Source organism: Calonectris borealis, chromosome 13 (genome assembly GCF_964195595.1).
Source record: "Calonectris borealis chromosome 13, bCalBor7.hap1.2, whole genome shotgun sequence".
Classification (NCBI taxonomy): domain Eukaryota; kingdom Metazoa; phylum Chordata; class Aves; order Procellariiformes; family Procellariidae; genus Calonectris; species Calonectris borealis.
In genome coordinates this window covers 3,356,006-3,382,838 of record NC_134324.1, presented here as the reverse complement: position 1 = coordinate 3,382,838, position 26,833 = coordinate 3,356,006, and the positions used below count along the sequence as shown (strand labels likewise).

Below are 26,833 nucleotides of genomic sequence, written 5' to 3'. Positions count from 1 at the left end.
ATTGTTATTATTGATTTAAGGTGTTAAGACTTTAATATAATCATACACAATGAATAATATTAAGAGATTAGTTAAAGCCATATAAGCCATTAAATACAAAATAAAAAGCAAAACTTTCTAGAAATTTCCAGTGTATTCTGGCACCAGTACTCAGTGCTAGGTTATTTTGCCTACATTGCTGTATCTGGCTTTTTCAAATATGTCTTTTTATTCTTGCTATTCTTTCACTCAGACTGGTAATACAGGAGGGGCTACTCTGAAACAGTAGATTCTATGTTTTTCACCCCAGATTTTCCCTTCATTTCTTTGTAAGGTGAAGGAAGAGGCATAGCAAGACTGAAGCGTGACTTAAGGCTTCAGAGGAAAACAAAGAAAGAGTTAATGTTAATTGATGGGTTGAGAAAAATAGAGAGGTTTTTGAATGCAGAGAACAAAGTACAATCCAACATATAATACGACTGTTAATTAACGAGGAAGAACATAAAATTAATGACTAGGAATAGATGAACTAATACACTTTCTTTTAAAATCTGTCATCAACATGGTGGATAAAGGAAAGAAATCACCACAATTGGAGTAAGGGGACTTTTTTAAAATAATAAGGGAAGTATTTTCTTGGACTTAAGAATAAAGTACAGTGATCAATGAGATTGAACAAACAATACAAGTAGTTTGGGAAACACTGCATATGCAGGGGGAAATAAAAATGAAATCTATTGTGAGTTGCTGAACTGGTCATCCAAGAAAGTTCAGTGGAATCGACACATAAATTGTACAAAAAATACGGCTGTTTGCATTGAAGTATTGTATTGAAGTATTTTGCATTTTGAGTAGGTAGGTGGAATGCACTTATATTATTGCATGTCAGAAGTTTACCGGTCGATGCTAGGAGCTTGTATGCATTACAATATTGTTTCCCACAGCATTCCTGTATCCAAATTAAGGGCTCGTTCTCCGGATCAGCGGAAAACTAGATGGGTAAGAAAACGGGTGGATGATGAGACTGAGAGTTGGTGGGTCACGCTGGCTGCCTGTGAGGAGTAGCGGCGGGTCGAGCCTCCTGCTCAGCACCGGCCTTGGTGACCCGGTGGGGGTGACCAACCCTGCATGTGGGCCACACGGCATCAGCCCGGGCGGGCGGGTGGCACGGCCTGCTCACCAGCCGCCCGCCAGACAGACCGAGCCGGGCTGGAGGGATGGGCCAGCGGCGGCCGCAGGGAGGGAGCACGGGCAGAGCAAAGCCTGGCGCTTGGAAGCGGGCGAGCGGCGAGCGCAGCGGCCAGGGCGGGCCGCGGGGCTGAGGGCCGCGGGGCGGGCGGTGGTTTTTCTCACAAGTGTTTTGTGACGAGCCAGCCAGCAGCTGACTGGGGGCTTCGGCATGCTTTACAGCAGGGTAGCAAGGAGCGAGCTGCGGGGGTCCGCCGGGAGGACGAAGCTACCACAGACGGGCCTGGCGGGGAGCGGCTTCCCTTTCCGCCGGCCGGCTGGCCCGCCCGCCTTGCGCTGAAGGACTACACCTCCCAGCAGCCCTCGCGAGCGGCGGCCGGAAGTCTCTGCGAGCGGCGCCTCCATTTCCGCCAGCGCCGGCCACGTGATGGTGCCTCTCCCAAGATGGCGGACAACCTGCCCTCCGAGTTTGATGTGGTGGTGGTAGGGACCGGTACGAGTCGGCGCGGTGGCGGCGGGTGGTGCTGGGGCTGCTGTGGCTGGGGACGAGGGCTGGGGGGAGGCAGCATCGGAGGGGCTGGGCTCGGGAGGGGTCAGCGGGGAGACGCAGGGCAGAGCTGGCGGCTGAGGGCGGTGGGGCGGCAACGGCGTCTGGGGAGGGCGGGTCGGGGGGCCCTGGTGGCCCTGGGGCTGCGTGTGGCTGCCGAGGGTACCTGAGTGGGCAGCGCTGCGCCAGTGCCCCGGGGGGCTCGCAGGCCGCTCTAGGGTTGCTACTAAGACGTAAGTGTCAAGATCACTTAGAAATAGAGGTGGCACGGAGGGTGTGGTGCGGGCTTTACCTGGGAGGGAGATCTCCACGAACCCCCTCCCTGTGAGCCGGGAGGCGGTCAGGCACACCTCCTGCCCCTGCACACCTAAGATCAAGTGCTTCTGTGGTACTTCGTAAAGCCTTATCTGACTCTGCCACCCTTGGCAGCCCTTGTTCCTGAAATACCTTCCTGCTGGTCGAGTTTACTCCTATGCACTGAAAATAGTTCTGAAGAGCTAAATTCCATGTTGTTGCAGTGTATGTGGTATATGTTAATAATTTCTTTTCTTATTGTGTCCTATAATACAAGAATTTTTATCTCTTAAAAGTTTTTTCTAATCTCTGTGCTTGCTTACAAATAACCCAAAACCTTTATTTTTTGAGTCCTCCTCATTGAAGTGTATTTCTCAGTATAGGAACAAACGTAAGGTTGAATGATTGCACACACTGAAGACTTAACTCTGAACTTTCTGAAACTGCCTGTTTCCTGTTCAGGTGAATAATGATGGAGATCTTAAATGTTTCACTGAAACAAGTCACTATACTATAACTACAAGACACATTCTAAAATATTCCTCCAGAAGTAACATACTTGCTGCCTCTGCATCATAATAATCTTTAATTGAATAGATTTCTGTTTTGTAGAACCCAGTGGCCTGGCTTAAACTGGTCTTGATAAGCCCCCCCACGTTAAATTCAGCTCTAGTCCTAAAATGTTCTAAATACATTACTGTTTGTAGGTCCCAAATTTACACTCAAATTTTGTTTATATTTATGAAGAGCTCCTGTGGTCGCCTCAGGATGTTGATTGGAGCACAAAAGGGAAGACACTTCTAAATATTACTGTTTCCTATGTGGAACCAGGAACTATGTTTTTGGAGTTCAGTAATCTGTCAAATTGTGTCCTTCAGATTTAATACTACTTTTCTAGCAATTTGGAATAGAGTGAGTGAGTGAGTTAATATAATTGCTGTTTTCAGTGTTTACCAGAAAAAAGTAATTCCCTTACAATGTATGTATAATTGCTCAAAGGATTTCTGATTTAGTTCTGGAGTTTGTGCGAGATTGTAAAAATGTATTGTCCCCACTGTTGACCACAGCTCTATTAAAAATGCAAAATTAAGGTTCTTGAGCAAATTAAGAGATCTCTTCTGTGTTCTTAACCCTGTTGTATGGAGTGGAAGCTCTAGTGATGAATCTGACATTTTCATATGTGTTCAGATTTGTGGATATTTTGAGTGCATGAGAAGAATAGTAAACAATGAAAGACTAAAGTACCAAACTAAAAGGGTGAAATATTAAAAATTGCATAACTTTTGTGATTTTTGAGGATAATTCATTCTTTACTGCCATGAGAGAAATAGTATTTACGGAGGTGATGCAGTAATGTAGAAAATTAAAGGAAACTCAGACGTTTATAAAATTAATATTAATGTTAGGTTATTTAGCTATTCTAGCTACCAAGGAAACTAGAAGGTGAAAATAGTAATAGTAGGAGTAGCTATTCTAGCTACTAAGGAAACTAGTGAAGGTGTTACCTCTTTAAAAGAGCTGACTGTAACTTACAGAAATAAGGCTTCATCTTTTTATGATTCCAATGGAAAAGTAAAAACCTGCTGGCAAAATTTCTTCTTTGTAATTTTTGTTAAAGGTAGAATGTAATCCAGCTTGCTCTGGCAAGGCTTGTGCCGAAGGGTCTCACAGGCACGGAGTGCAGGCCGAGGGATTCGCTCCGGCAGTGGCAGCCTACTCTTGTGTGCTGTCTGTCATGGCCCATGATGTGTTGTGCTTGCTGAATGTGTGTGTTAAATAATACCAGGCTGCTCACTGCGGAGGAGTGGTGGTTGGCAGTAGCGTGTCACAGACGGAAGAGATTGTGCACGCCTAGGCACACTTAGAAGAATTCACCTGAAACTGGCAGTTCACCAGCAAAGGCACTTTTGGCTGAACTGTCTGTGCCAGTGAGAGTTGGTCATGCGACAGCCATCAAACACGATCTTCCCTGCTTTGGAATGAGCTTGTAATGTTAGAGCTTTGATGTTGGGGGAAGGAAATTCTTTGAGCTAAATTCTTCCTCTGAAATATTGCTGTATTTGGTGGTGGTGATGGTGGTGGGGATTTGTATTAAAGGATGTGTTTTTGCCCACCTGTAGAGAGTACTGCTAGTAACTAATTTCAAGATTTTCAGAATTCTGCATTTTAGGAATTATTTTGTCTTTTCTTTGCATTCCATTTTACTAAGAATATACGTAAATGGTGACTAACACTGTTGACTGACTTTTTTTAATCTGTATTAAATTACTCAGTATGGAAGATTATTCGAAGTAAAACTTTCATCTGTCTTCCCTTCTGGGAAATGACTCCTGAGGGAATATCTTAGCCTTGTCTTTAACTCTCTGTTTTCTAATGCTATGAGTGTACCTATGGATATTTAATTGTCGTAATAACTAGAATGTTTGTGTTAATGATCTTTTAACTGCATAGTAGTAATTGCATTCTTTTCTGCATGTGTGGCCTTTTTCTGGTTTTATAATTTGTGCATCTGTTAATTTTAGTAATTAGATCGAGTGGTGACATTAGATTTGAATTTGTTTTTATTTCAGGCTCATTTAACTGTTTCCCTGTAGTAAGCTTAATGAAAATGGAACCTCACACTAAATTTTAGTCATCAGTGCTCCATTTAATGCTTAGGTTCAATTACTTCATCAATATTTCTATGGGAAAAGTAAATTCGCTTATTGAAGAAACTACTTTTCCTTAAGATTAAACATTTTCTTGCGCAGGCAAATTTAGAGCAAGATGGATGTGTAGTACAAAAATACTAGTCCTGGTGGGTTTAGCAAAAGTTTCACTACTATCATGGAGTTTATATCTATAGTTCTAAAGGAAGCTAGGTTATCCTATGGCATAAAATTGGTGGGCATATCTTGAGATTTTTGATGGCAACACAGTACGAGAATTAAAACTGTTATGATACTGCTCTTTTGTTCTGCCCCCTTCTTTGTTGCAGCGTTCAAGTCACTCTTTCCTCCCCCCACCCCCCAGGCTCTCATATCCCTACTTTCCTGCTTTTTGAATATATTACTGTGGTCAACTACTAACGCAACAGAAATGGATTTATTGGATGATTCTCTGCCAATGCAGATATTATGCAATATCATCAATCCTCAAAGCAGTTCTAGTGTTTTGGAAGGTCTGTTCTTTAGAAAGTGATATTCAGTGATTTTTGTTTGTCTAAAAGCCTGTACGATCTAGGTTTGGAGGGCTGATGTAAGTGCTTGCTCGAGGAATTCGAGGTGGGCATTAGTCATGTTCATTTAAATGAGTTCATTATTGATAAGCTTTTGTAGGGTCAACTTTTAAATTAGTGCAGGCATTAAAATGGTAGTACATTTGTTGCAAGAGGGAATATTATGAGGTTTTGGATAAATATTTATCTCAAAAACCAGGCATCTATTTGAGAGTGACACTCAGAGCTCGGAGTCGATCGCAGAGCTTTTGTCTTTAGGCAGTTGTCAAATAGGAAAATTGATAGGCAAAATATTTAGCAATGTTGAATTTATGGCAGAAACCACTGTAAGTGCAAAGATTTGCAACATGGCTGTGAATATTTATAAATGGTGTGGATAAGGATGCAGGGTCATCCTTATCTTTGAATTTCTTCAGTTGATTGGATTATATTCAGTCTTAACTTCTTAAACTTGTCTCTGATACTCTAGAAGGCCTGTACTAACGGCTGGTGAAGTTGTAAAATGAAGGATATGGCTCTTTAAAAGGTGGTTGTATTCCCAAGTTTGTCTGCCAGTAATTCTAATTTTTTTTCTAAAAAGGAGTTATTCTTTATAAAAGCAGTCACAGTAAATTTTCTAGTTCTATGCAATTTTCTTTCCATTCTGGTTTTCAGTGGTTATAAATAACACATGAAATGACTTTCAAGGTAGAAAGCAGGAATCTATTTTGAAATATTCTATAAAATAAAGAGTGATTTATGGTTTCATACGATTTTGGCTGAAAGCACTCGGGCTTTGCCAGGTCATCAAAGTCCTGTCAGGAGAATCTATTATTTATTGTTCGATATGCTGGGAGTGGTGTAACTACTTTATGTTTATCTTATGTAAGTATAGTGTTAGGAAAAATCACTTCCAGATACTAACACAATTTTTAAAATATACCATGAAAAACTAACCTAAATACTGTAGATGTGAATTATGAAGTTAACATTGAAGACTGATTTAAAAAAAAAATTGAAAAATGAGTAATTCCTAATGTTTTTATTGATGCAGGATATTTTTAGGATGTGCCTAAAACGTTTTCTAGTACATCTTCTGGGCTGATATTTTGGTTACATTATCTTATATAAGTACACAGTCTTCAGTTTACATCAGCAGCTATTACAACAAAAGCTAGATGGAAAATCATCTGAAGATGGATTTTTTTTGATGTCAGTGGTCATTGTGGACTAATACAGTGGCACTGACTTGTAATGTTGATGTCTGGAAGGAGGAAATAGACCTATATTATTATTATCATTTGTAAATAAGTCATTACCTGTCCATGTAAATGTCAAACAAAATGAACACTGACTCACAGTTTTCTCCTCAACCCCCCTTTTATTTTTTTTTTTTTAGTATTCTCCAAGTGTAAACATACCTTTATCTTACTGGCTTTTTTTTTAACCTGACTAAAATTGAGAGGTTGTTTTCTGGCATGCCTTTTATTCTGAATTTTTTTGTGTAGCAGAGGTGCTCTGGGAGCCTTCTTGGAGGCTTGAACTCCCACTGATATCTCAGAGATACAATTCTTTTCCAGATACTGAAATGTCCCTCGCTGCTCTTGTAAGAAAACTCATTATTTTGTGAATCTTTTGTTGTCCTTCTCAGCCTGTTAGTGTTCTTCAGGTTTTCCAGGTTATATTGCTGATCTTACAAAATAAAGAGAATGTGGTACTCCTGTGATTCTAGTATGAAAAATAGAGAGTAGGTCATCTGCATATCAAGGTGAAGAACTCCTTCAGAAAAAGCCTTAGCAAAGTACTTTGAAATTCTAGTCTGAATCCGGAGTAATAGAAAAGATACGTTTGTCTATCGCCAGTAGAAAATGTCATTTCACTCTTTGAAGAATGGTCATAAAGCTGGTAATTCAGTCCTTCAAGAACTCATCTCTTTGTAAGTCACTGGTGCACTGAGGTTGCTCTAGAGCCAACCAAAGCATTTTGTAAGAGCCTCTGTTGGTACACATATATATATGGAATTACTAATGTAGGAGAAGAAACTTTTTACTTTTTAAATCTCCTTTTATGAAATGTTTAAAAATGTATAAGGAGCAAGGAGAGCAAACTATCTTCCTGCAGGGAGGCAGAAAAGGAAGTGAAAGTATTAAAAGACTTGGGTAAAAATAAAACTTAATATGTGTCTTACTATACAGATCTTTTAATATATGTGCTTTGTGTTTTCTTTATCTGCTGCTATTGGTTGTAAACCAAAGATTAGACTCATAGCTGTAGTATGTGCTAGAGAAGTATACTGACAAACCCTCTTTATTCAATACAATTTTATTTTTTTCTTTAAGACACAAATAATCTTCTGGATTTTACCTGTCGTCTTCCTTAATGGATGTGATTTAAGAGGATGTACTTATATAGATAATATTTGTTTATATAAATGTACACAAATTTGATATTTCTTCAAAAACCACCGTTCTACAGGAAGGTAGCCCTCTAATAGTGAAAAGTAAAGCTGCTGTTCCTTTCCAGTTAACAGAATTCCTCACCTTGAAGTAATCTGCTTTCACTTGTAGTTCAAAAAGTGGTCTGCCAAATTGGGTACTAGTTTTTTAATCTATTACCTTGATTCAGTGTCTTAGACATTCCATGAGCAAAATGTTTAGATACAGTAGAACTTTGCCACATGATGTTGACTCATCCAGTGATACGACTTTTATATAAATGTTTAATAGGCTAAAATTGTGTTGTATTTGTGCTGTTGTCTAGATCTCATGCATGTTCATTTTCCTGGGCTGTTATGACTTGGAGCCAAATTCAGAAAATGCATTCTCTTACTGATTCCACACCTCCCCCCCTTCCCCCTTTAGAGAACACTGCTTGGATTGAGCATTATTTTTAGTAACAAGTTAAATTTTTCTTTGGAGCATAAGTGTCTGCTTGTGTTCCTTTTCTAAATAATGTTTATCTGCACCAACTATGAGATTACATGTTTTTCGTTGCCATGTTCCTTTGATGGTACACAGATAATTATGTGGAATTACTAATGTAGGAGAAGAAACTTTTCACTTGTGGCTCCTTCCTTGACCAGTTATGATTTTTTACTTGTCTTAGTGGGTTATCATTTCTATGCCACTACCATATTCTGTAATGCAGAAACATTTTCTGATATTATTCTGCAGTACAGACATATAATAAAATGAATCAAACATATTATCAATTTTAATTAGCTAGCTTTAATTTAAAATATTATATACAATAAGTATTTCAACTTTGTTTGCGATTAAATTCTAAAATGCGTTTTAAGTTCTACATATACCAAAAATGTACCGTGAAGATGGTGTAGTGAGCTTCTCCAGAATCAGCTGCTCTTCTCTTCTTAGAAGTTCAGATACAAACAAAATTTATTGCAGTTGGTCAACTATCTGACTCCAGAAGATTGTTTTGAAATTGTCTATGTTGCAGCATTTTTAATATATTTCCTTTCAACATTTTGTATGATTTATTTAGTAGATACAGTGAAGCAAATTAAACATTTAAACCTTTTCAAGATGAAGCTTGTGTAATTCAGTAAAAGCGTATCAGCTGGATGACTGGGAAATAGTTTACAGTGAACAACTCAGGAACCAAGATGCTTCCACACATACGAAGCTGTTTAGTTTATAAATTGCTTGGGGCAGTGAATGTATCCATTTTAAGTCACTTGAAGAGGCAGTGCATCACTATAGCATTATGTATAGCTGCTAATCAGAAGAGACACAATGTGTAAGCCTGAAAATTAATTTCTGATTACACAGAGGTGAATTATAACTTTTTGTTTATTTTGTAAAGCTTTTAAAATCAGTTGGCTTTTAAATCTGAAGAAAAGAGTTTTCTAGTTTAGCAGTTGTCTCTAATTTTAATTTTACTGTGTTGAAACTAAGAATTGGTATTTTGATAACTGTATATAACGTGTAGCTAATTTCTCCAATACTTGCTTATTTACTTGTAAAACACATTAGTTATGAAAATGAAAGTATGGCTGATTTTGCTTCATAGGGAAGGTCCAAAAATTCATGTAATGGGCATTGTCTTGGTCAGAGGTTGCTGGAAACAACCAGATGTAGACTTCAAGGTCAGCTTGCAGCAGCCATTTCTGTAAGATTTATTGAGATTAATCTGCCTCTTATGTATCCAAGAAGGCTATAACAGAGAGAGTGCTTAGACAGCTGGCAGTGAAAACTAGTGCTATCAAAAGTGGGCTGTATTCTTCATCATAAGATTGTCATGAACCTGGTGTTTATACTGTCTGCTTGCCGGGGTACTTTATTCTGGTGCTGCAGCTGTTTCTGATGTAGTCCTGGAATCTCTTGCAGTAGTTTCCAGTGCATTATGCAGATAGCTGGAGAAACAGAAAGGTTTGTAGGACTAACTTCAGTTTCTACATGCTGAAATAAGCCATGCCACCATGTTTGTTAGTCTAATTAGAGCCAGTTTGCTACAATTTAATCTGCTTGCCTTTTTTTTTTTTTCCCAGTATCTTTCCAACAGGATGCAAGAAATCCTAACACAGAAGGGGAAGTATGTAGTCAGCCCTCTTCCTGGACCAGTACTAGAAAGACTTAAAAGTTGGTTCACTTTGACTTTGCACTTGTATTTCAATGAGGCAGTGTGATGGATTCACGTGAATGCATCGTTTTCTGGATAGGTGTCAAGAAGTACCTATGAAATTCTACCTATTAAAACATGTTAGTGACCCAGAGATCACTAATGAGTAAAATCCCTGATTTTATACTTGTTTTTATATCTGTCTGCAGATGTAATGTCCTACTTCAATGAAATTTTAAATTAATGTTTCCTTGAGAAGGCCAGAGAGGCTAATTTACCTAATACTGCATCTGATAAATGGAGGTTAGTAAGTGGAGAAAGAAGGCAATGGCTTTAAGGAATGATGATACAGATTTCCACGGGTACTGATCGGTCCGCCCTCATGAAGGAAGACTCTTTATCGTTGTTTTCCTGGTAAGAGAAATGAGGTGCAGGACAATTTAACATAATGCAAATATTTCATGTGTAAGCATTCTAAAGGGGGATATGAAAGGGCCAGGAAGCACAGAAAGTGTTTATAGTTCTTGATAACAAGCACTGCTATTTCTGAATTGATTCTGCCTCAAATACGAAGAACTTCCGAGTCAGCATATTAAATTGATACAAGAATTGTATGGACTCCTTATTCCTCTACGTAAATCCTTTTTATGCTGCCAGATGTTTATGTATAACATACTGAAGTCTGGATGTGTTGCTGCTTTCTTGTGGTTGGATCATGCAATTCCTATTCAGACTTCTTATTTCCTGCTAATACCATTGGAAATCTAAAAATTGTCTGGATTTGGAACCTTATTTGAGAAAATGTTCTTTTGCAGTAGCCCTTTTCATTTCAGATACAATAAAATGAGATGTGTGCTGTGTTTCACAGTAACTAATATGCATAATAGCTTAGTAGGAAAATATTGGTTACTATTAATTATACCAGAGGGCAGATCTCTGGATGATTCAGTATTTTGATTACTGATTTGGACAGTACCATCTTAGAAAAATGTTTTTATAATCTAAAAGAAAATGTAGATTCTCATTTAGATCTTGCTGTTCTTTGATCCAAGTGATTGGATCCAAATCATTACTCAACTGTCTGTTCAAAAACATTAAACGTCATGAGTGACACAGGTTATAGTCCTAAGTCCTTCATCCCTTAAGCTGGCAAAACAGGAGCTGACTGTTCCCCAAGAGCGATGAGTGGCAGGAAGCGTTAGAATAATCCTTCATGAAAAAAACAGCTTAGAGATACCCAGCTTTATTTACTCATTAGGCATAAGTGAAACTTCAGAATCAATATTAGGGATATAGCCTTTCCCCTGCAATCACTTGAATTCTGTAATAAATCATTATCTTTAAACCAAACTGTGAGCGAGAAGTTTTGGAGGCTGCTCTGCCCTGTAGCTAGGGTCTGAACGCATTTCAAAATTTTGATATAATCCAGGTTAGAGTTTTTGACAAATCAAAGTTCGGAATAGGAAACTCTTTCCAAATAGGAACAATTTTCAAAAAGAATATATTTCTCTGTTGTTGACTAATCTAAAGGGGACCTATTTTGTACAACTTTGTGAGCATCCTGTAAGAGATAATTCAGCCTCACCTGCTATCTTTAAATAAATCTCTACCATTTCTCTAAGGAGGCTTTTCCAAGCTAGTTATTTTTTTGTTAGGTAGAGAGGGACTATCCATAACTATATTATAATGGTCTGTTTACCAGAGCTTTTTTTCGTGGAAAAGGCTTTTGTAGAGTAACTGTCATGCAGTCCAGATCACATGTAGGAGTAACTTGCATTTGACAAAGCTACCTATTTTCCATGTGATTTTATTTCTGTTGGAGAAGAGAATTCAGAAACTGGTGCCAGGGCACAGTCTTATTTCCTTGGTTTACCGAGGTTTTGTCACGTAAGAATAAATGGTGTCTTGCTCCATCAAGTTGTTCTAAGAGCCTCTCCAAAAGCTAAAATGCATGGGCCTTGCCTTTCTTACACTTTCTCATTCTGTTGCCAGTGGGTACTTGGGGGGCCACAGTATCTTGGAAGCAAAGGGTTGATGAAGAAAATTGATGCCCGCTTTCAAGAGCAAGGAAGCTAATTCAGGGAACAATTTCATCCAAGGTTAATGGAAGAACAGACCTCCAACACAGTATCAATTGGATCAAGCTTAAAGCAATCAGTTATGCCCTAGTAGCTATAACTCCAGTTCTGATCAGCCAGGCAGCACTGGTGATGTTTTACAACACTTTCCCAGTGGCTTTTATCAATAAGGAAGGAGAAACAATTTTCTCAATTCCATTTCCAGAGTAATATTCTCTGTGCCCAAATGAGGGAAAGAAAAGCTTTTTCAGGAACTATAAACAAAATAGTAGTTGTAGATTCTATTCCAGATAGTTTATAGATGGAGAGAAATGAAACGTGTATATAAACACTTTTGGAGGACAGCTGAATGTGGAGGTGCTTTCACATAATAAGGCTGTGTGCATCCAGGATCTTGTGACAGTCCTGAAGTGCATGCTGCAGTTACGTATTTTCTCCTTGTCTCTTTGTTCAGAATGGACTGTGTTTTGAATGCTTACTTCAAAAAATTCAACTCTAAAGACTATCGGCCTTCTAGGCTGTGAAGCAAATGTCCCGGGAACTGATGCAATTGTTTATCCCTTTTTCTACCCCCAGAGATTAATTCTATGATAAGTCTTCACTTGCTGTGGAAGGTCAGCAATGCAAAACTATTGTAACTTTTTCTGTTTTATCAGTCCAGAAAGGGATTTTCCTTTTTTAATCCCTAAAAATAGTAAATGTTAAAAATGGAGAATTTGCAGGGAAGTTGTAGCTATTTTCCTGGAAAATTTGTCATGCCTGTGTTAAACCTCCTTTCTTGTATTGATACAAACATTTGTACTTTTGGACTGCCAACACCACCATGGAACTGGTTTGCCGAAAACTATCTACTTCATGTGGAAGGAGGTCAGGTATGGCCAAAGATAAAGGTAGAGAGGTTGAACCTCTTTATTTTGATGGTTGTGTTTGCCTTTGCTGGCGTAAAGAGTTCATGGAACTATGGTCTCGTGTATCTAAGTCCCGCTAGGTGTTCTCTAGACTGCATTTCGGGTTCTAGAATTAATAAAGACTAGCTCAACCATTTAAAATTATTTATTCCTGTCTCTGTGAGTGCTAAATTGTACTTAATGTGTCTAACTCTCAGTCTTACTCTAAGTAAGTGAAAACTGATACCTTACAAATAGTAAATAGTTGTCCAGTAACCTTTAACATATTGCATTATGTGTTTTAAATGAATCATCAGATTGGCAACATGCTGACCTTTTATTTGTTTGTGAAGGCAGTATTCCCTCTGAAGAAATAGACAACTGCAGGCCTGAAATTCTCGTGAAGATGATGTCTGGCACAAAGCTAGCCAAAGAAGTTTGTGCTCTACCGCACCTAGTTTTTCCACTTTCAGTTCTGTCTCTCTTCAGTTGTACTAGTATAACTGCTTCTGGCACTGTGCTGTAAATCAGATCAGTGAAACACTCCTTTCACTTTGTTTAAGCTCATCCCTTAATTGAATACGTAGCCTAAGTGTCTCCTAATACCAGTCCCTTAGAATTTTAATCGCTTTTACTGAATTACCTGCTTAAACAGCTAATAGATCATTTAAAAAGAGATTTCAGCAGAGCTAGTGCCATGCAGCCTTTTAGATTCTTTTCTGAATCTAGTCAGAAATCCAAGTCATCTAACTGTGCATGTAAAAATCTGGTGAGTGGGAGTAGAAGTTGGAGAACAACCTAGTTTGTTTATTAAACCTCCAGTTGGTATCATGTGCCGTTCCACGCAGGTATTGCTGGTAGAGAAATATCACTAGCCTTTTTTTTTTTTTTTTTTTTTTAACTACATATCTTTTCTACATATAATGAAAACATACTTATTCCGCAGAGCAGAATTGCATGATGTGGGAGCTTTTGATAGGGGTACTACTTTAAGGACAACCATCTCAGATTCATTCTGTCTGTAACACTACTCTTAAATGTGGAGTGAAAGTACACCTGCACTGTCAGTTTAGCTTTTCTGTTTACACTCAGGTCTTAGTCTGCATGCAGAATATTGAGTGTGCTCCTGGGTACTCTTTTGGAGCAAACCAATTAGTTCATCGGAAACAAAGTCCAAATACAGTTCTGAGACCTGTTCACAGTAGAGATGTTTGCCAACAGATGATATGGAGGAGCCAGCACTGTGCAGGACTCTGTCTGCCATACACAATTGTTTCATGCCATGCCAACAGGTTTATACCCTCATACTTTCCAATGCATCCTTGGACAATATACCAGGGCATGCAGCATTTACCATAAATTTCTTAATTTTAAAACACCATTTTAATGGGTGGTTACACAGTCTTCACGTTATGTCAGACACTTTGAAGTGACATATACACAAAAATGCCCTCAGATAATACCTGTCTGTATCAGGAAGGATACAGTTACAGAGCATCCCATTAAAATTTGGGTATCGTTGTGCTGGCAAATGCTCAATCCGTTTATGATAACAAGGTGCTTAGAGAAGTCACTGGTGACAAGCTTTAACTCAGAGGCAGTAGTGTTTGTAAGTGACATGGTGCCATGCAACTATTAAAAAAAAAAAAGAAAAAAAAATGTTGCATTCAAGAGGGGCGTAGGAAAATGTTAATGAACACAAAATACTGTTCATTATTTTAGTAGCACGAGAGTATTAAAAATTTCAGTGACTCACATTGTAAATTTTCTTTTGTTTGAATTGCCTGTTTCTGACCAAGTTCTAACTTTATTTCATTTTTTAATATATCTTAGCATACTAAGTTCTTAAAATTGCATGTGTCCTTTCAGGTTTGCCTGAATCTATTATTGCAGCGGCATGTGCCAGAAGTGGCCAGAGAGTTCTTCATGTTGATTCGTAAGTTACGCCAATAATTTTCCTTTTTAAGAATTAAACTGGCTAGAAGTGTATCTGTGTCTATGACAGCGTGCCCTTCAGGACTTGTGTTTTGTGTTCATCTGGCATCAAGTAATGTTACGCTTCTGTCTCTATCTTATTTTGGGGGTGTTATTTCCATCAATAGAACAGGCAATTTTTGCATGCTAGCTCAGTAATTTGGAACATAAGTGATGTGGTCAAGGATGATGTTGACGGCTCCTTCTTTTGCACCCTGTTTAGTGCCCTTCATTATCATTCCTACCAATAATTATGCCATTCTGGTTTTGTGAGAATTTTTACCTGAACCATTATCATTTAATGACAAGATGTTTTACTAGTATCTCATTTGTAAAGGTTCTCAATGCCTAGAGAAGTTAATACTTGTATTTTTGCATTTTCGTTGTTATTGGAATGAAGGCAAGTGAAATCTGGCTGATAAGACAGGAGATGAACACAGCACTCTTCTTTGTTTGCTGTCTTCTCTCTATCCCATGCTAAATCAGTTTGTAAGACAAGTACAGAATACCACTGAAATCAGTTGATTCAAAAAGTGCTTCTGTGGCACTTTGAAATAGAAGGATTTGCTGAAACACTTGAAGTAGCATATTTCATTGCATCCTTTTAAGAGATTAGCATTTCATTTTACTTCTCTTTACTAATTACCCAAAGTTAAAAATTTTTTTATAAACTGTGTTACTATATGCTCTGATGCACACTTTTTTTAGAAAAAATTAGGATCTTTGAACCTTGGCTTATTTGTACACCTGTTCAGCAAAATTTAGTAGCATGACTCAAGTCTAGAGCTCTGGTTTCTGAGGCAAGCTTGAGAGCAAATGCTGGAGCCTCAGCTGACTAAGACAAACTTTTAAAATACACCTCTCTCCCATCTACCACTTTAAAACTCTAATTCTCGTAACTTTTATGAGATGGTTGATCATTGCTAAGCACCTTTTGAGGCTGTTTTTCTAGAAGATAACAAATGGAGTGTATTTCGTGAGATTTCTGTGTTAGACACCTGCACTGTGCCTGCTGGAGTTCATTATGTGAGATTAAGTTTTTCAGTCCCATTGTTAGTGCAGTTATGCAATTTGCTGGGCCAATATGGTTTTGGGAGAGGGTCATAAGCAGGAAGCAAGGACTACCTAAGCAGCGCCGCTGCTGCTAGATGCTGTCATAGCCTAAAATGCATAATAATTTTCTAAGGTTAAAGAAATTTCTGCAGTTCAGCTGTGGTAAATCTTAGTGCATGCAACCAAAGTGGATAATTTGGTAATGTTTGACCTGAAGTAGGGGGAAAAACAAGTATCTTATGTGTTTAACTGTGAAATCATAACTCTGTTAATAACCAGTAAAAGTCTAGGTGGAGACTAGTTTCAGGCAACCTGTCCAGCTGATACCTGCTGGATTTCGGCAGAGAGGTGTGACAGGTGGTTTTGAAGTGGTGGTAGCAGCAGCAAGAGTACCGTGAGCTTAGATGCTCGGATTGTTAGTACTTGTTCGCCAAAGATTACAAGGTTGGCGTAGTGTTTTATTTTTACACCATATTTTTGAGCTCTTGCCTTTCTATGAAAATTCTTGTGACATGCACCTGTGTGTCCAGCACTTAGCTTTAGAGACTTTTCCCAGAGACAATATACATGTTTTCAGTTTTTCTTGTGTCTGGTACCAAGAGCTTAAAAAGGATATGCTTTCTGCTGTTCATTTTCTCTGAACATCATTGGTTCAAGATTAAAATTCTGTAATCTCTTTTGCCTACAGCCCTTCAAAGGACCCATTTGTTTTTCATACATTTATTTCTAATTTGAAATCATACACAATTTCAAAATTTGCAAGACTAACTCACTAACTTGATTGCATGAATATGCTTTGCAATTGCTCAGTTTGCTATTATGCTACCCACAAAGTCTCTGGCTTCCTGTCTTGGACTGGAGTGAGGACAGGTGATGCACTTCAGAGTCAGTAGTTTTTATCAAGAGGAGGGCGTTTGGATTAAGAAATCATCTTAATGAATCTTCAGGCACTATGGACTACTCTCAGAACCTATGGAAAACTCCCAGAAACTGTAAGGAAAAAAGGTCCTTAAATGGGCTAATATTCTAGTATTTTACATCACAATGGGATAGTACACAGCAAGGCAGTACCTGATGCTCCATATTTAATGTAACTAATGATTCTGTTGAAACAAAGACAGCTCTTAAAATTGTAATAATTTTAAAGAAATACGCAACTACATAGTTCCAGAAATACTGGAAAATATAATAGCTGTTCTGCCATGTTGGCAAAAAGAATGCTTAGATGCAGGTCAAGCAGATCTTACTGAAGTTACTATAAAGACCTCATGCATAATGTATAAGGGTATGTTAATTTCAAACATTTTGGTACAACAATTCTTAAATTGGCTATTAGATTGATAACGAAAATATTAAAACCCTTATTTTAGAGTAAGCAGATATAGAATGAATAAAATAGTTACGTTTGGATTTTAAGCTTAATGCATATATTACCAGTAGACTACTTAGATTTTTTTTAAATGAAACACTTCTGTTATTTCAATTTTTGATATTCATTGGCTGTCAAAGTCTGTAATAATAGTTAGCCACTGGAACTTCAATTTCTTTTATCCATGCCTATATTTAGCTATGATGAAGAGCCTTTCAGAAAACTTACAGAAGCAGGCAATTAGAACTGTGGAATACAGATTTTGTTTATTACTGTTTTCACTTAAATATGCTCATTTACATTCACACATGCTTTTGTTTTTATGATGAAAATGAAGGCTTCCATATTTGATTCCTTTCTCCTATGGAGTTATTTTCCAACTCTAGTGCAGGCTAACGTCAGGAGAAGGTGTTCTTAGCCAAGGTGTTCTTCACTCATATTAATAGTTGCCATTTTAATGGGTATATGTGCTCACTGAATCATGGTCTAGAATCAGTATCTTGGCAAAAAAATAGAAATGTTTATACTGTACAACCCCTTCCCCATAAATAGGGAAGTGTTTCAAGCCATCTGCTTGTCGTGTTTAAGTTAGTACTCTTGCAAAAAAAAAGCCTACCAAAACCAACAGAAAACCCCCACCTTGATGCTATTTGAATTTTAAGTGAAAAGTTAAGTTTTAGAAACCTTGCCAGTCATCCGAATTAAAACATTTTAATTTTATCTACTATATATCTAGTTTAATATACTAATTTCTAGATGAATTTTCAAATTTCGTTTTACTGAGGTAACAGTATAACTGAAAATTCATCAACAAAAAATCTGTTAATATTCAGAATATCACTTTTTAACAATATATGTTGTTCCCTTCTTGAAGGATCATGAGTTTAAATTTTTTTCAGAGTATAAGAAAATAAGATTTGGGTTACTGAAATACTTTTCATATTTTTTGTATTTGTGTATTTGTGTTTGTATTAGGTGTGCTACTTTAATTAACCTTTTGTTCTCTACAAAGGTCTGAGTTAAGTTAGGCACAAGGTATAGAAAACGTATATGGATAAAGTCTTTGTTTATAGTTTGCTTGCACTCATTACCTTGTGTACATCTTTTTATTACTTTTAATCTCCAGCCATGTTTGCATTTATCATAATATACTGCTTAGGTGATTATGGAAGATAGTGTTGAAGTGGCCTATTATAAAATACTGAGTTCTAAGTTTGATTTATAAACACTGTCCCAGCATTGCCATCAACAGTAGCTAATCTTATTCAAAATAGTCACTTCACTGCAGTGTTGCCATAAATTCCTGTAGACGGATTTTAAACTAAAGTTAGCTTCTGCCAAATAGTAATTGAAAGAGCTCTATTTCTCTGTGCCAGCTATCTGTCTCAATAAATGTAAAATCTGTGGTTCTTTTCAGAGAGCTACATTTACTGTAGATATTAATGAGCTGTTGACGTGAAATTTCAAGGATATTTGTTAAGTGATTTAGAAAAGTAATTTGCAATTTAAAATGTGGCGATTGGCACTTAGTTTAAACTTGAAGTTGCTGAAGAAAGGTAGATCAAGATTAGAAGTTGATTACTTGAAGTGAATATCCTTCCCATAGCAATTGTTCATATGCATAGGACTTTCTCCTGATGGCTTGCTATGTGTTCTACTTTTGGTCCTTTGCATATTTGCTTCTTATAATTATGTATCTATATAGTTATGTACTAGTTTGGTTACTGAGGATGGGGCAGTTAGACGTGAGGTATGTTTAGCTACATTTTCTGTTTGATTTTCAGCACCTAGAATATAGCATTTGTAGACTATAGCTTTATTGTCTACATCCTTCCTCGATGACTTACTTATCTTTCCATGTAGAGTTTAATTCAAAGACAAAGGAGTATCAAGATGCAGGATTTTAATTTCTCTTTTGTGCCCAGTTTGCTCTGTCTACGTTTCATGTCTTGCTTCTTGACACCTGTTATCTTTCTCATTTTTTGACCTTACTTTGCCTGTAGAATACTTGAGTGTTCCTTGTGTCCAAAATTCTGTTTTATCTGAGCATTCAGAAGCGTGCTGGGACCCTCCCTGTACCCACCCCCAACATACCTGCTTTTGTAGTTTCTTCCGCTTCTTGCTAGACAATCTGTTTTGCTTTTTTCAGAACTTGTAAAATATATAATGTAATACAACCCGTGTCTTCATATAGCTGCCTTTTTTATCTTTAACTTCTGTGAAGTGAGGTAGCTGTGTAAGTACAGCAACCAGAGAGGGAGAAGGTTGCTTCTCAAAGCAGATCAATTTCTTGCAAGAAAAACAGACTTTTTGAGGAATTATTTAACTTTCAGTAAGGAAACCTAGGCAAAAATTCTTAATTCTGGTATCTTTCGACCTTTTTTGAAAAAGTTGTTTTTATTTTCATTTTGTTTTAGGATATGATCTCATAGCAAAGGTATTCGAGAGTAAAACATGGTCTCAGCTGGTCCATGATAATTACCTTTGGTCATGTTTGTATCCCAGGATATAATGTAGTACAAGTGATTGCCACCATCACCCTTCTATTGAGCTGAAGGATCTCAGGAGCTGTTTGGGTTAAACCCTTCCTCTTGGAAGGCAGGGAAGCTTAGTCTGCTTTTCATGCTCCAAAACACGATTACTATGCCAGAATGGGAATCTTTAATACATGTGACTGTGTACTTAATAGGTAGCACATGAAACTTTATGGCTTCGAAACGTAAGTCATTTTGTGTTCAGATCCTTAAAATCGATGTGGCAGTAACTCCTTTGCAAAAGACAGCTACTCTGATGGTTCGAGACTTCTTTCTGAAAGATCAAATGCAGGACACACACATACAGGCAGCTCTTGGGAGCAATCATGAGGCATCAGCAGCTTTTCTTCAGACATCACCAGCTTTGATTGTTACACCTTGGCTGTTATGACATGGCATTGAGAAGGGCAGTCTTCTTACCAGGCATAGTCCGTGATATACTTTTTCTGTTCTTACTTATATTTTACTTGCGTATCTTGTGCTTTCAAAAGTGTTCAATTTCTCAAATTGCAGTCTGTCTTCAAAAGGACATGTTAGATATTCTCTTGGTTCGGATTCCCAGAATGTTAATTAGTTGGAAACAATTTGCAATTTCAGTGTTCTGGACTGGGATTTGCTAATTCTTTCAAAGAATTTGAGAAAAAAATGGTGCTAGTAACTGAGAAAAAAAATCACAAACTAATGTAGGAGAAAAGAGAATTAAGCTTTCTGCAGAGGTAAAACTCAACTTGAGCTACATTTCCAAAACTTTGCAAAAATGGCTTCAGCAGTTCTGCCGTTAGCTCTGAACTACAGCTTCAAGATTTAAAAAATGTGAACTAAAAGCAGCAGTATTTTAATTCATATGAAAATCCAGGTAATGCAGGAGAAGTTTTGAGCAAATATCATCTGGGAAATACTGTATGGTAGAAAAAGAAAACATCTGTGGTCTATCTAACTTGGTAGAAAAATCAATCTTAAACTCTGCTGTTACACCTTCAAAATGTTTCATGCTCTTACTTAGAGAATGGTTGAATTATAACCCTAAAAAAAGGGAGAGAATATCCATCTTTGTAGTTCGCTAATATAGCAGGAGAAGAGAGGAGCTTAGTCCTTGAGATTTTGGGACAATATTTTAGCTTTAATTAGGCTTTGATCTTGACTTTTACTTTAAGGAATTTCTCGGTTCATCTTCAGGGCAATTATAACAAAAATACTTGGTTACAAAGGATTCCTAATTGTAAAACCATTAGTCAGCTCTTTTCAGAATTCCTTGTCAAGATTTTTGCTGAAAACTTTGGCTCATTATGTCAGTAAACATGCCTGGTCAACCTTCTTTCTGTAGTGTTTTCAGATGAAAAAATTAAGCAATCCTGATTCATCATGTAATGCAGGGTAAACTAATTAAAATTCCAGGAAAAAAAATCTGGAGGTTGATGCTTTGAGGTGGTATAGCATAACTTGGGAAAGGTGCTCAGATGCCAGAGGAAAGGAAGGACAGCTGCGATTCATTTTCCATTTGCGAAAGGCCATACCGTCTTCTCAAAACTGATTGAGCTTGAGAACAGCATTATAGAGTGCTTTGTTGAAAAGATTGATTCACATCAATGGTGGTTAAAAAGAAAAGACATTTCAAAGGAAAATCTACCTGATGAACAGAGGAATGTTTACATCAAAGATGTCTGACAGCTCACAAATAAACTTTTGTAACTTTCTGTGAAAATAACATACTGATTTCTCTTACTGAAGGTTTTAGTTTTAAATATTCTAAATACGCATGAGTTTATATTGGTATAGATTCAAGAAACCCAGTCCTAATTTTAGGCAGGTGTTTTCTGCGATTTCTGTGATCAATGGCCTTGCTTGCTCTGACAGCCAGATTGTATTCCATATTCAAGGAAACTTGCAAATAAAGCAGCAGATTCCCTTAAAAATAAATCTTCATGGCTGTGTTTTTTGGAAATCCCAGAAGTGGCAGGTATATATGGATATTGAACTTTTTATTCAGTGGAATCTTAAGAAGAAGCAAAAAACTAACCTGCACCATTGACAGCTAAAACAAAGCTGGAGATTATCATTGCATGCAACTATCAGTTACTGTTTTACAGATTGAAATCTGACAGGATCGGGCATTTAATATATTTAATTGTCATTGCTTTGTATTCTATATGATACCAAATAGCAGGACTTTTTAAGCCTCACCCATGTCATTCACATAATGAGGCAAGTATGAACTCCTTTTTATAGACGTTTGGAGTTTCTGGTTGGTAACAGATCTGCAGATGGAGCTCTTCTGCTTAGAGTAACCAAATTGCAGGGTAGACTACGTGCGTTCTGTTAAAACCCGGTGCTCCTAGTTCATGGCCTTAAACACCATGTTCTGTTGTTGAAGCCACCTTTATTCAGTGAACGCTGGATTTTGTTGTCTTTGCAAAAGATGTCCTATTTATGTTCTTCACTATTGTCTTGCAGTAGCTGAAAGTCTTTTTTAGGTCAGTTTCTAGTCAGGAGCAATTAGGCATTGTTTAGCAGACATCTGTCCTTCATATGCTAAGTAAGCAACATGGTATGGAGCATCACCCTCTGGTACTGTAAAGGGACTGACACTCTTAATGAAGTCTTTGTCAGTGCAGATAAGCCTTGTCAAAAACAGCCCATCGTAAACAGTAGAATCAGACCTGAATTTAATTTTTCACTTTTATCACACTTACCTCTACAATTTAAAAGTGGAGGAGGTTATGATAAGGTTTTAAGTTCATTTGATTTATCAAGTCTTCACATTATTCTGTAAAATGCAAAACCCATCTTCCTCCCTAAACATGTGGGGTTTGTTTGGGTTTGGTTTGGGGTTTTTTTTAGTGTATGCAATAACATTAGATACCCGTTCAGGAGGTTTTGGTATCTTTCACGCTTCTGAAGTGCCAGCATACAGTGCCAGAAAGCAGGGTTAAATGCTGAAATGACTTCATTTTGCAAGAACTAGTGATTTTTTAAAACGTAATTGCTCTATTATTTTTCCTATCAGAGTTGTTAAATATTTAAGATGTGGTATGCATGATAACAAAAGCTAATTAATCCAACTGATGTTTAGAGAATATTGATAGAAAAAGTTAAAAAAGAGAGAGCAGAGGCTTTCTTTGATTACAGCAGAACTATTAATTTTCTGTGATTTAGAAGAAGTGAACTAATATTTTTCAAGAAACAAGGTGGTAAATATAAACGGAAAAGTACTCAAGGACGTATGATCATTTTGTACAAATCAGTTCCTTTGGCTCCACCTACAGTATATGCCGTTTAATAAGAGTTTTGCCAGAGCATCTTAACAGTCTAAAATAAACATAATCTGTTCTGTAAGCAGTAGATAAATAATAGAGTGAACTTTCTTTTATTTGACATAATGGATAAGAGAGAAGTGATTTCTAGTGTCTGGACCCAAGTTGAGTTTACTTAACCCTCCTTTGCATAGCCACCTCGTGAAGTACCGTGAGTTTAGAAGTGGCATGCAGTGCAATTATGTTAACTTCCAAGTCAGCTTCAGTCAGAAGCAGTATAGCTATGCTCATGTGACAAAGCTATTAGGTCCTGCCAGAACCTGAAACTGTGGAGTGTGGTATGGATGCAGAAAACCTGAACTGGCTTTTCTGAGAACTCAGTTGAAACTGGCAGCCTTGTTGGCTTGGCTCCACACTAAGCGAAGATGTCTATAGTGATGTACATTTTTGAGTTAGACGTGGAGAGTCAGTCTTGGCCAGGAAGCAGTATTGTCTATGTTTTCCTTTTACTCATAGCATCCCATGTGTTTTTCTCAGCATTATTCTTTTTGCCCTCCAAATAATTTGATTTTGGACTATAGTCTATTTAGTCATAGATGCATCCAAATGAGTGAAAATGGAAATTTTGCATCTCATTAAGAGTTGTGAAATATTTTACCAATTTTTATATTCTGTAAAATCTGTCATGGAAAATATTTTTAATGTCTCGAACTTGGTTGTTTTTTCTTTAAACCTGAAGAAGCTATGTTTTATCTGTCCATCAAGTTTCACTGTTGTTTTTTATTTGCAGGAGAAATTACTATGGTGGAAACTGGGCCAGCTTTAGTTTTTCAGGATTATTGTCCTGGATTAAAGAAAATCAGGTAAAAATTAACCAAATGACTTCTTTTAATGTTCTTTAACGTTAAGTCTTGGTTGTTTGCATAATTTGTTACAAGACATTATCACAATGTTCGTTCTTTTTGGTAATTTGACAGATCAAAGAGGTTTCTACTTTACAACTTTACTGGTTAAGACTTAACCATCTGGCCTATCGTGCTAAGATTCTGATGTACCTGGTTCGTTAATGTTACTATCTGAGACCAAACAGTCTAATGCTCAGTCATACTTTTTGGATTCTTGAATTTATGTAGAAGCAACTACACGATTGTTTAGTTTCCTTTCCCAGCACCTTCTGTAAATGATAATCTGATCTTTTCCATTTCCTGTTTGATTATTTGCCGCTCTCTGATGTTTCAGTCCCTTTTGTTTTTCTTACGTGCTTTCAGCTGATTCTTCTTAACTCTGAGAAAGTTAGTTATTGGATCCTTCCCTTGAATTGTCCTGTTACCAGGACAAAAAGATTAATGTTGATAGTGTATTTTTCAATGACCAAAGTTTATCTAATTCATGACAGTCCACTAGAAATCTTCTGAAGAGGATATTTATTTAGGAGATTGAGTACTTGGACTATATTAGCAAGTGGATGTTCGTATTATTTACTGAAGCATTATGAGCCTGTTGGTCCGTAGAAGATGGAACTTCTTCAGTTCAGTCTCATGCCTATTTATTACATAGTGCTACCTTCTGGCGTAATCAGTGGAGTTGCTCAATGTCAGAACTTAATATTCTCAGGGTTCTGTTATATGATTTAGGGATTGCAATGTGGATAGATTAATATAATATCCAAATCACTGTATTTTTTCATATGGTCTCTGTTCAAAGAGTTTTGTCACAAAATTTGGAACTAACCTGGCTGTAGCCAACCTGTCTTTTAGTAGATTGTATTCAAAGTTATATTCAACTCTCTACTAAAACTTCTATTTCATTTAACACTGCATTTTCACATTACTAGAGCTAGTAAAGTAGTGCAAATGTTGGCATGCTATAATAAAGTAACCAGCTCTAACTACTTTAACTCAAAAAATCTGAATAGAAAAAACATTAAGACAATTAAGATGATTTTTTTTTTAATATAAGATGGTACAACAATTTATTTGGGACTATAGATATTTATAGTTCAAGAGCAGCTAGCACAGTACAAAATGCAATTTTATAATTGTTCTTTGTAAGCAAAAGACAGATATCAATGATGAATGTGAAGACTGGAGAAAACTGATCCTTGAGAATGAAGAAGTTATTTCTCTTAGCAAGAAGGATAAAACTATTCAACATGTAGAAGATTTCTGTTTTGGCGAGTAAGTATAAATATAGAAATATACAAATAATTTTATGTGCCCAGAGGTAAATAATCATATTGTGGTTTTGGCTTCAAACATTTCACCATGCTACCATATTGCATGTTGTCTCAAAAAAAACCCATGAGCTCTAAAATGTTTTTAATGTCCTTGTGCTTTTTTTGAAATCACTTGCACTTCATTGAAACCAGCTGATTCTTCCTAAATGACCTTACCTGGATGCAATATAATTTGTTGGCCAACTTTGTGACTTGGTAATTTACTTCTGGGTAGAAAACAGAAGTGTTGTGTTGGTACGTATTGGCAGTAGTAGGTAGTTAATGCACTACCATCTATTAAATAGTAAAGAAGTTAAACTCTTAAGTACATGTAAAATAAAATAAGTACACAAGAACAGGAACACAAATGGACAGTAGTACTGTAACTAAAAAATACTTAATTGTGCTAAAATGATAAAGTAATATTTGCCCTTTGTCGTTTTTATATTCAGTGATTTAATTTACTTATTAAACAGTGCTTACCTGTTTAGGAGGAATGCTTTAGGAGGAATTGCGTGGTCAAAGGCTCCTGGTAATATACTAACAGTTAGTCTTTTTGGGCTGTCGCCTTCTTTCTGGTTTTGAAGTAAGGTGACTCAGCTCTTACTTTACAAACAGCATGCAAAAAGTACATGCTTGGTTTGAAATACACACATTTACTTTTGGGAATATTTGTTGCATAAGCACGTGCGAAATAGTATACCATCTTAGGATTGAGTATGTGGTAAATATCTTTTAGTTAGGTATTTGTAGAGGTATGTGTGCATTAGCAGAAGTTAAGAATACAAATTTCACCTCTTGTTTAAAATGGAAGTATGATACTTTGTAAGAAGGTAAACTTTTCACAATGTCATATTATTGAAAATCAAGGAACATTTAAAAGTAACCTTGTGAAGCAGTAATTTTGAATAGCACATAAGCAGAGTAATACTGAATAGAAATTGTATGGGCCTCAATTAAAAACTGAACTATTTCTTTGTATTTATTTATCATTTTTATCTTTTGGATTTTGCACTGAGCTGAACACTGTTCTGAATTCCTGAAAGGTTCTTTGGGATAGGTACGTAAGTTTAACCTTGAATGCCTTAGATAATATCATAGGTAGCTGAATGAAATGTTGACACATACTTGTATAGAAACATGTATTTCTTTCTGTAAACATCTTGGTAGGGAAGAAGAAAAAAAAGTGTGAACTGTACTAATACAATCTGAAGGTCACAGGCTCAGAATATTCCAAAGTTCTATATTGCACAGTAATGGCTGCTTGACTGTATTGCAGATAAAATGTTATGCTTGTTTTAAAGCAATATCACTTGAATATTGTAATTGTAATCCTGTTGCCATAGTAAATATTGTTCAGAACCAGTATTAAATCAGGTAAAGGTTTCATAATCTCTTAACTTTGCGTATGATTTTCCTAAGAAGATGTGATATTGACTGATGGCCGGCTCAAAAATGAGTCCCCTAGCACGAAGATTTCACACTTTGTAGAAGTGAGCATTATACTTGAGTCAGGACAAAATACAAGATTCTACTTTTTAAGCATTTAACTTAGCCTGGCAGTACAATGCTGTCTCTAAAAAAAGCCAAAAGCCAAAACAAGGAAGAACGGTAAGATTAATAAACCTAGCAAAGAAAAAGTTTTCCAAAATAACTTAAAACTTTTTGAGAGTCAATTATTGTGTTTCTG

General features: G+C 36.9%; 1 protein-coding gene across 7 annotated transcripts in view; it reads left to right on the top strand.

Moving 5' to 3' along the window:
- The first annotated feature begins 1,494 nt into the window (after nucleotides 1-1,494).
- The window catches only part of CHM (CHM Rab escort protein), an 80,199-nt gene continuing 54,860 nt past the window's right edge, over nucleotides 1,495-26,833 (top strand). For all 7 annotated transcript variants that reach the window (XR_012675522.1, XR_012675524.1, XR_012675521.1 and 4 more), the window contains exons 1-4: nucleotides 1,495-1,660; nucleotides 14,617-14,683; nucleotides 23,719-23,791; nucleotides 24,981-25,105. Coding sequence is in view for 1 of the 7 variants with exons in the window: in XM_075161955.1 (XP_075018056.1) it covers nucleotides 1,612-1,660; nucleotides 14,617-14,683; nucleotides 23,719-23,791; nucleotides 24,981-25,105 (314 nt within the window). In the remaining 6 variants the exon portion in view is untranslated. The remainder of the gene's footprint in view (nucleotides 1,661-14,616; nucleotides 14,684-23,718; nucleotides 23,792-24,980; nucleotides 25,106-26,833) is intronic.